At 54.9% G+C, this 9,726-nt stretch overlaps 1 protein-coding gene across 7 annotated transcripts; it reads right to left on the reverse strand.

The window, feature by feature from the left end:
- Nucleotides 1-3,673: 3,673 nt before the first annotated feature.
- Nucleotides 3,674-8,786, reverse strand: Repin1 (replication initiator 1). Of its 7 annotated transcripts, none has more exons than XM_076832006.2 (3): nucleotides 8,656-8,786; nucleotides 7,767-7,893; nucleotides 3,674-6,394 (listed from the first exon to the last, which is right to left on the reverse strand). In XM_076832006.2, the coding sequence occupies exons 1-3, from the start codon at nucleotides 8,692-8,694 to the stop codon at nucleotides 4,677-4,679; spliced, it is 1,884 nt and encodes a 627-aa protein (XP_076688121.2). In that variant the 5' UTR covers nucleotides 8,695-8,786; the 3' UTR covers nucleotides 3,674-4,676. The 7 variants fall into 7 exon arrangements, with proteins under 7 accessions (XP_076688121.2, XP_076688115.2, XP_076688138.2 ...); XM_076832000.2 differs by having other exon boundaries at nucleotides 3,674-6,397; XM_076832023.2 differs by having other exon boundaries at nucleotides 7,767-7,964; nucleotides 8,656-8,737.
- Between the last annotated feature and the right edge of the window lie 940 nt (nucleotides 8,787-9,726).

A 9,726-nucleotide genomic window follows, 5' to 3' on the forward strand; every position in this document is an offset into this window, starting at 1 on the left:
TACTCGCATGTATTAATGTCTGAACTCAGGGCGCGCGTACGGGTTCGGTATCAGCTCCGCAAACGTTTTCGGAGCGCCCCGAGTGTTGCCAGCCACTGGTGTCTGTACAGGGAAACCATCCCGAACCACAAAGAAGCCCCGGCTCTGAGACTTCCCCTCGAGCTCGTGTTACTCTGTCGTCCTTTTTCTTTCCTCCCTGAGAACCTGTGTTCCCTGGGTGGTGCTGCACACATCGCAGGAAGGTGCACGTGCCCGGTGCGTGCGTGTGCAGAGGGAACCCCCAGCAGTGCCTGGTGATAATGTTTAGGGCGCTCCACGCGAGACCGTGGAAACGGATGCATTCAACCCCTTGGTTTCTAGCTGGGGAAACAGGGTCTGATCGGGTTAAGTTACCAGGTCTAGTTTCACCGCGCTCACTAGGGCTGTGATAAATGGAATCATCTCCCAGCTGCTAACCTGGTCTAGATGGACAACTAGGGTATACAGTTCCCAGAGCCCTCTGGGAAAATGTAGCCCCAATTGGAAGGAAATCCCTCTCACTTATTCCTCAAAGGGGACAAGACTGGGTCAACTCCTACTGGCAGGATTGTTCGCAGAGCTGATGAGAAATTGCCTATGGAGGCAAGATTCAAACAAACAGAAGTGGGGCTGCTCTCTGACAGCCCTGTGAAGGAGGTGGACTGATGTTCCTTAACCAGTCAACCCGGGATGAGGCATCTGCTTCAGGCCTAGCTGCTGTTCAGTCTCAGAAGCGCAATAGAAATTGAGGGTCAAGATTCTCTTCATTTTGCCACTTGCTTCAAGTACAGTTTTCACAAAAGCTATTTTTCTGTCTCTGGACTTTGATTTTATTCATCTGTAAAATAGTTAATAATTTTCTAGTTGCCCACATATCTTACTGGGCCTTGACAGTTATATTTGGTTATAAAGGATAGAAGCACTTGTGCTTCATAAAACCCAACACACCCTACAGAGCTCTCCACTAGCAGTCTACCCTTCAGGGTCTCCCTCACAGGGTTACTTTCTGGAGGAGGAGCCACAAAGGCTCCTAGGACTCAGTCCTGCTTCAGAGACCAACACTGTAGTTCCAGGTCTTCCAGCAGCTAGTGTGACTGACCCTGTGAGGTCACTTCCATTCTGAGCTTGTTTCCTCTTCTACAGAGTGAAAGACTTCTCCAAATTGACATTCCTTGGCCAAGGGCATTTCAGGGATAGAAAGAATGAAGCACATCTGAGAACCTATTCTCATTAAGCTAAAAAATAAAATAAGAGAAGGCTTTTTAAGAGAAAACAGGTTGGGGGAAGACCCCAAGCTCTTACCACAGTGTAGAGAAACACTTGCGGGGTAGGAGGTGCACATTAAAATTATAAACAGGTCTGCATTACTTAACATTTAAAAAGATAATTCAACACTTTTGTGTAGAAGGAAAAAAGAAAGAAAAACTGCCAATTTCTCAGAAGAGAAGGGAAGTTCCTGAGACAGCTCTGACCCCTCCTGCCTGGCCAGCCCTCCCCTGTGACCGCTGTCTGCACGAATGCTGAGCAAGGGCTTGGGAACCACTGGCTCCTCAGAAAAACTCAGGAAGGAACCAGAGGCAAGTCCACTGTCTCTACTTTCCCAGCTTCCTCAAGACCATCTAGGTGCCCTTCTCTGTCCTTCAGACCTCTCCTTACCAACTCAACCCAAAACAATGGGCAGCATAACGCAGGACACCCAATACCCATCCTCACACCCAGGTCAAGTCCCTTTAAGATGACAATTTTTCTTGGGGTTGGGAATATAGCTCAGTTGGTAGAGTGCCTGCCTCACATGCACAAGGCCCTGGGTTCAATCCCCAGCATCACAAAAAAAAAAAAAAAAAAAAAAAAAAAAAAAAAAAATTTTAAGGTTAGTACCCCTGATCTGATTCCCTCTCCCCTCAGCCCACTGGAACCTCTATACTCCCTAAAAGAGGCAGATGGCCAATGGGTGTTCTTGAGACTATGCCCTGTGTTCTCAGGTTCTGACAGATAACTTGCCTTCAACTACACAGGTTTTGATTTAATACCAGGGATTGAATCCAGGGGCACTTAACCACTGAGCCACATCCCCAATGCCCCAACTTTTCTTTTTTTTTTTTTTTTTTTTTTTTGAAATAAGGTCTCACTAAGTTGCTTGAGATCTTGTGAAGTTGCTGAGACTGGCTTTGAACTTGAAATCCTCCTGCCTCAGCCTCCCAAGTTGCTGGGATTACAGGCATGAGTTACCACACCCAGCAACTACACAGGTTTCCAAGTGGCCCAAATACTCCCCAAATCAATATGAAGCTTTGAAGGTGTTGGCTTCCATCCCACACACTAAGCCCTACTCGCCTCGGTCCATCTCTCCACTTGTACCTATGTTCATTCTCTCCAGACCCAAGTCTCACAAGGGTCTGGAGACCTCACAATAGTTCTGATCTTTGAAACCCATTTCCATCACATCAAGTACATAGTAGGCATTTAATACTTACCTTAACCAAAAGCAGCAGCAAACTCAATGTATCCAAAAAGTATATGGTGGTGATGAAAAGGGACAGGTTCAGGAGCCAGACAGACCTGAGCTTGAATCACCTGTGGTGACTGCCAGTTACATGACCCCGAGCAAATGTTTTCATGTTGAAAAGGCAAACAAGACACCCCCTGCACAAGGATCACATGAGTCAGTGTAGGGGAACTTCCCTGTGGGGTGCCACCTGCATAGGCAAATGGTGGCTATTCTCAAGCACCACTCTGTGCTGGGTGCTGGGGATAAGTGCAGAGATTTCTAATATAAGCAAAAATAAATGCGCTTGTTGATGGCTGACACTCAAATATGTAGGAAATCCCCATATTCCTCCCCATATGGGAGGAAGACACAGTGAAGGACCTGCAGCAGGTGAGCCAGTGAGATCCCACAGGACATAATCAAATCTTTCCCTTTCTTTCCTGGTAACTGGCACTTGATAAGTCTGACCTGGCCTCAAAGAAGGCTGAACACCTGGCCATGTGGATCTGCGCCCAATGTGTGTGGAATATGCTAGCTGGGAACTGTCCTTACTGCTCAGAATTGCCTGTCCTTCCAGAGACTCCTTTGTCATGTTGTCAACCCTCCAGCAGGGGCTGCAAGTCTAACCTAAGTCTGTATGTCCCACTGTCCCCCAAAAGGACTATCAATGCTAGCTGAAGTAACTGGAAGGCCAAGGTGGTGAGAATGACAATGGTGGCCCTGGATTCACCTCAGTGGGTCAGTGACCAGAAACCAGTATCATCGAGGAGGGTACTAGAGATGGAATCCAGAAGCACTTTACCACTGAGCTATACCTCCAGCCCTTTTTTTAGGTTTTGAGACAGGATATTGCCAAGTTGTCCAGGCTGGGCTCCAACTTGCAACTCTCCTGCCTTAGCCTCTGGTCACTGGGTTAAACATGTGCATCACAACCTAGCAGGAACCAATATCTTGGTTCAGTTAACTGGAACGCTGGCCCACCACCCAGGGACTGAGCCCAGCTTTCTGGTCTGCTGGCCACCTCCTCAGGAAAAGACTAGATGGAGGGTGTAGAAGCCCTCAGCTGTTGCCAAAGCCTCACACAGCCCTTCCTTCCCAGGAAGAAGAGCCATGTTCCTCCCTCCAACTCCACAGTCCCCAGGGAAAGGAACACTCCCCAGCCACCAGTTCTAAAACCAAATCTTTATTCTCTAGTCTGAAAAGGAGGGTAAGTGGTTGTTCTGTTTAGATCCAGAGAACAGAACAAGACCCAATAGATAGAAATTATAGGAAAGCAAAATTCGATCATTATAAGGAAGAATTTCTAACAATTAGAATCATCCTACAATAGAACCAGGGCCTCAGGAGGTGGGAGCTCCCTGTCACCAAGAAAGGCTAATATCCACATGCTGGAAATCTTGAAAAGGACACTCAACCAGGATCTTCCCTTCAGCTGACCCTCCAGCATCAGTGGGCCAGTCCTTCCTTCCACAATGAGCTTTGGAAAGAGTGGAAGAGGTCAGCCCTGGAAGGGCCAATTAGATAAAGCCAGACAGACCAAGGAGGAAACGCCTAGGAAGGTGATCTTCAGGGAGGAAGAGGATTGAATCATTGGCAGTAGATGTGCCTCTGCAAGCCTGGGATTTCAGCAGGGGCATCAGGAAGGGGGCACAGGTAAAACCAGCTTAGTTTCACCTCTTGGGCTGAAGAGGCCCCAGCTGCCTGACAAGGCCAGCAGGTTCTCCAAGGCATATCCAGCTGGTCCACTTTTCCTCAGGAGCTTTCCTTTACTAAGGACTGTACCACACCTATTTTCAAAAGTGACCTGAAGTAACTCATAATAAAGACTGGGACATTAAGGCGTTAACACCAGAGGATGGACTCTTCCTTCCCACCGGTGGCTCCTGTAGCCAAGGGCACTAAGGGTAAATGGAACTGCTATTGCTACTTTTCCAGGGCATAGAACAGTCAAGGTGAATGTTGGAAACACGGCTCTGAAGGGGCTTTCCTGGCCATCCGGGTTTACTCCCTCACTAACAGGGCCCAGCTCACTCCCGCCTCCTTTCCCTTCTGAATTCGCATCCCTCTCTGTCACCAGCTCCAACAGGAGCTACTCAAGCCCACTGCCACACTCCTGCTGCGAAGGAGCCCAGGGCCTGTCTCCGGTCCCCCACAGCCCCTGCTGCCCTTCTCAGATATCATGCTTCTTTTGGTGGGTCAGGAGTCTCTCCTCATCGTCAAAGGTCTGGCCACAGATGGCACAGCAAAAGGCGCCATCTCGAATGTGGCTCTTGCGGTGGGTGATGAGATTGGACTTCTGACTGAAGCTGCGGTCACAGTCGGGGCAGGCGTAGGGCCGCTCGCCCGTGTGGATGCGCCGGTGGGACACCAGGTTGGACTTCTGGCTGAAGGCTTTGCCGCAGTCGGGGCAGACGTAGGGCTTCTCGCCCGTGTGGATGCGCCGGTGGGCGGCCAGGTAGGGCTTGTGGCGGAAAGCCTTGCCGCAGTCGGGGCAGACGAAGGGCCGCTCCGGGGCGTGGTCGCGCCGGTGGGCGGCCAGGTGGCTGCCCTGGGAGAAGCGGCGCCCGCACTCCTCGCAGGCGAAGGGTCGCTCGCCCGAGTGCACTCGGGAGTGCGCCACCAGGTGGGTTTTCTTGCCGAAGTTCTTCCCGCACTCGGCGCAGGTGAAGGGCCGCTCCCCGGTGTGCTGCCGCTGGTGCGCGCGCAGGAAGCGCTCCAGCCGGAAGCTGCGCCCACAGTCGTCGCAGCTGTACAGGGATGGGGTCGCCTGGGCCTGGTCCCGTGGGGGTTCCAAGGGGGCCTCAGGTGGAGGCTCCGCCGCGGGCTCCGGAACAATCTTCTCAGGGCCGGGCTCTGCCGAGGGATCCAGCACCACGGCTGAAAGCTGGGGGCTCGCGGCACCGGTGGTGGCTTGCGCGGAGCCCTCAGACCGCTTGTGGATCTTGCTGTGCGACAGCAGGTTGGGTTTGTGCCGGAAACGGCGGCCGCACTCAGTGCACGGGTAGGGCTTCTCGCCAGTGTGGATGCGACGGTGCGAGGTCAGGTAGGGCTTGTTGGTGAAGCGCTTCCCACATTCTGGGCACTGGTGGGGACGCTCGCCAGTGTGCACTCGGCGGTGGGCGATCAGGTTGGGCTTGTGGCGGAAGCGCTTGCCGCAGCAGGCACACTGGAAGGGGCGGTCCACGGCGTCCCCACCAGGCCGCGGGGCGGTCACAGCAGGGCGACCTCGGGGCCTTGGCCCCAGAGCTTTGGCTGCCGCCTCCTCCAAGGCCTCAGCCACGTGCACCCGCTTGTGAGCAACTAGCTGGTCCCACTGGGCAAAGCTCCGGCCACAGTTGCCACATATGAAGGGCCGGGCCTCAGGGGCAGGGGGATGGCACCGCCGCAGATGTGCTTGAAGTTGCTTTTGTCGCCAGAAGCGTCTCTCACATTCAGGACAAGCAATGGGCCGCTTTGCAGCCGAGTGGGCCCTCAGATGCAGAACCAGGGCCACCCAGCCTCGGAAGCTCTGCCCACAGAGGTGGCAGGTGAAGCCCACGTCTGGTGTGGCAGCAGCATGGACCTGACGGTGCAGTGCTAAGAAGGGGACATGGCGGAAGCGCCTCCCACATTCAGGACAGGGCAGAGGGAGCCGCGCCTGGCACCTTCGGGTATGAAGCCACAGGGCCACCCAGCTCAAGAAGTGCCTTCGACAGTGGGCACAGCGACGGGCCCTGCCTAGGGCTTGACTGCCTGACTGGGCCAGTTTAGTGCCCTGGTGCCTCAGCCCGCTGGACTCCTTCTCCAAGGTCTGAGGTGACTCCTGGGAGGACCCTGAAAGGAGCCTGGGCTGGGCTGGACCCATGGCCATGGGGCCCCTGCAGCGCCGTTCCAGCATTGGCTCTTCCTCTGCTGAGGGTGGAAAAGCAGAGTCACTCCAGAGACCAAGACTTCCACCCCAGTTCCTTTCCTCCTAGGAGACCCCAGACCCCAAGAGCAGCCCACCCTCTATGGACTCCCAGAGCCCTTGATACCAATCTAAACTCTCTTAATTCCTTGTAGGTTATTTATTTCAATCTTGGATTTCTAGGTAACATTTCAAGGATATTTATCTTGTATCTTTATTGCCCTGGAGGCTTTCAGAAGGGAGAGATACTGACACTTCTTGGAATCCCCTTGTGACAGCTACCCCAGTGTCAGGAGGTGAGTAAACTTCCAGGGTCAGCTGCACAAACACTCCAGCCACAGGACTCACCAGAAAATATGGTCACATCTCCCTACAGTGCCCTATGCCTTTTCAAACCTTCCCTGTGGCCTCTCCATGTGTCTGCTATTTCCTATTGCCACATTTGAGCTCTGAGCAACTTGGAGAGGCTGGCTGAGCAGTCACTGAGTGCCTTGGTTGACAGATGATGCAAGTGTGAGGCAGCAAAAGGGGATGGGCCTTGCCTGAGGTGACACTGTAAACCAAGAGCACAACCAGGACTGAGGGACAGTTTCAGGGCAGTGTTTTTTCCTTTCAAAGACCTGAGTTTGCAAGATGTTGCAAAAATAAATTGCTATAACCTTTCATTCCTGCAAGGCCACAGGGGAGGCAGTTTAAGCCTCACCAACCTCAGCTTCTCTGGGCAGCAGCCTGGAGAGTGAGAACAGCCTTTCTTAGTGACAGGAGGGGAGCCTGGGGCACCACTCCCAGCACAGACTAATGCCAGGCCACCCCCTGTCCAGACTGCCCACAATCTGCCCGCCTGTCCTCCTCCACCCACACACACTATTAGTACACAGCAGAGCTCTCCTGATCCAAAGAACACCCACAGACCGTTGCCCTGGGGGGAGGGAGCAATCCCTGGCTCTGATTCCCTTGGGGTGCTGGGGATTAGTGGGGCAAAAGAGGGGGAAAGAAAGAGATGGTAATCTCTGTCCCCTGCCTAGTCCTGCCCCAACCTGGTCAAGGGCTGCCCATGTTCAGTTCTTCCACAGCTCTGGGGTGTCCGGATTCCTGCTGGAGAGCCGCCTACACAGAATGACGGCTGGGATGGCAGTTGGTCTCCTAAGGGACCTCTGGTACCTGCTCACAGGCTCCATCCAGACATAGTCCCTAAATTCCCTACAGTCTGTTCTCTAGGGGATACAGACATGACTCATCCTCTGAGGACTGAATGAGCACACAGGAAGATGAGAAAGGGGTCCTTCGCCCAAAGGCCCTATTCCTCTGCCCCGATAGGGAGGACTGAGCATTGGGGCTGTATGGTGGTTTGGGAACACAAGGGCCAGACTCTACCCTGAAGATTGCAGAGCTGGGGATGAGGCTTTTTCCAGCTCTTCCTGGGGATGTTCTTGGGGATACTTCTGCCGCTGCAGCGCCTGCTTCGGCCCACACTCCGATAGCCCCCAGATGTCAGAGAAAACTGCAGCAATAAAGACACCCCTACCCCCATGGCAGAGCTCAGACCTCTGACTGCAGAGAGGCCAGCCTTACCTGTGGGGAGGGGAGAGAAAACATATGTGAGGCTCTGGGGCGTCATCTTTGTGTCCTCACCAGTGTCCAACCCTCCCCCAACAAAGCCACAGCTCCAGCCTTAAGCCCCACAGCCTGCGTGACAGTGACCTTAATGGATCCTGAATGTTCAAATGAGTGTCGCTCTTCACTAAGGAAGCGCATTGCTGCCTTTGGGGAGTCACCTCCTCCCCCGGTAAGGTCACAAAACGAATTCTCTATTCGGTGGCAGGGGTCTTTTCCTGGTGGCCAAAGGCCGGCCCAGAGCAGTAACTCTGGAATCCCTGCTGGCTCCCCTTCCCCCACTCTCCCTACAGGAATTCCAGGCCTGTTTCCCATGGGGCTGCCCAGGGCGCGCCAGAGTGACCAGGACTGGGCCAGAATCCCCTTCGGCAACTTGGACGGCCCAGGGTGGTGGAAGGCCGACACCCCGCTTTTGTATTGGTGCGTGCCCTCCGTCCGCGTTCGCGGGCACGCGGGTCCCTCTCCTACGACAGAGCCATTTCGGGTCCCACGCACAGCGCAGCCCGCGGAGCCTGTGCGCAGGTGCGCTCGCCCCCGCCCGCAGGCCCCCCGCACACCCACAGCCGCGCACACTCACGGTCACGCGCCCCGCAGGTGGAGCCGCCCCCGCGGGCCCGCAGCGCCCCCCGCGCCCCTGTCCGGGCCGTACCTCTCCCGCAGGCTCTGCAGGGGCGCCGCGCCCGTCCATGGAGCCCCAGGCCGGCCTCCGCGGCCCGCTCCCAGCCCGGCCGCGGCGACAGCGGCAGGTTCGAGTTCACAACTGCCAGGCCCGTCCCCAACCTCCCCCCCGCCGGGTTCCCAGCGCCACGTGACTACAGGAGCTGCCGAGGGTCAGTCGCCGGCTTGGCGGCCGCGGCCTAGGGGCGGGGCGGGGCCGGGTCACCCCTCTGCACCCCAGCCGCGGGGGCCTGCCTGGGAGGGCCGCACCCGGTTGCTGTGGCGACCACCAGCCAGGGTTTTCGGCGGAGAGCAGGGGCTCAAGTTTCCTGACCCTTTGTCCCTGCAGGGGACGCGCGCTCCTGAGCGGCCGCGTGGCCGGCCAGTGATCACTGGGTCTGGTTGGTCCCCACTCAAGGATTAAGGGCTCGAAGCTCGTAGGGAGATTTCAGAGAAGCGCCTGCTGCCCCCTGAGCGTCGAGCCTGGGGCCTCGCCTAGGCAGCGCCTGCCTGCGGCTTCCCGGCGTCCGCGCACCCCTGGCCTCAGTGTGCGCGACGGCGCACGGCGGACCCGGGACTGCAGCGGCGCACCTGAGGTCTGCGGCCTCGGATTTGTTCCAAAGTGGAGAATGAATGGGAAGGCCAGATCTTGTGAACTTTAAAAGGCCCTCTATTTCCAATACTAAGAAAAAGCAGGAGTTGCCTGGCTACCTGTGGCCTCGGGTCAGACGCAGGGCAACGACTAAGGTGGTCATTTGCGCACCTGGGTCATTTCGGTTGGAAATGCGCAGCAGCCAGTGTGGCGTCTGCGGAGGCAGGTGTAAACCTGTGCCAGTGACTCACCCACTAGCAGGTGGCCTTGGCTTTCCAAAGAAAACACTTCCTGGGGTTTCCAGCCTAATACAATTTCCTCTCCTTTAATGCTTTCAACAAAGTCAAATTTTGAATTGTACCATTATTTTTAAAACACTTTAAAATCTGTTGCATAAATAGGAAATAAGGGAACATCAAGATCCCTCATGCTTTCTACCTCCTCCAATTGCATTTGATAGTTTGATATGTA

The sequence above is a fragment of the Callospermophilus lateralis genome, chromosome 1, assembly GCF_048772815.1.
Source record: "Callospermophilus lateralis isolate mCalLat2 chromosome 1, mCalLat2.hap1, whole genome shotgun sequence".
Classification (NCBI taxonomy): domain Eukaryota; kingdom Metazoa; phylum Chordata; class Mammalia; order Rodentia; family Sciuridae; genus Callospermophilus; species Callospermophilus lateralis.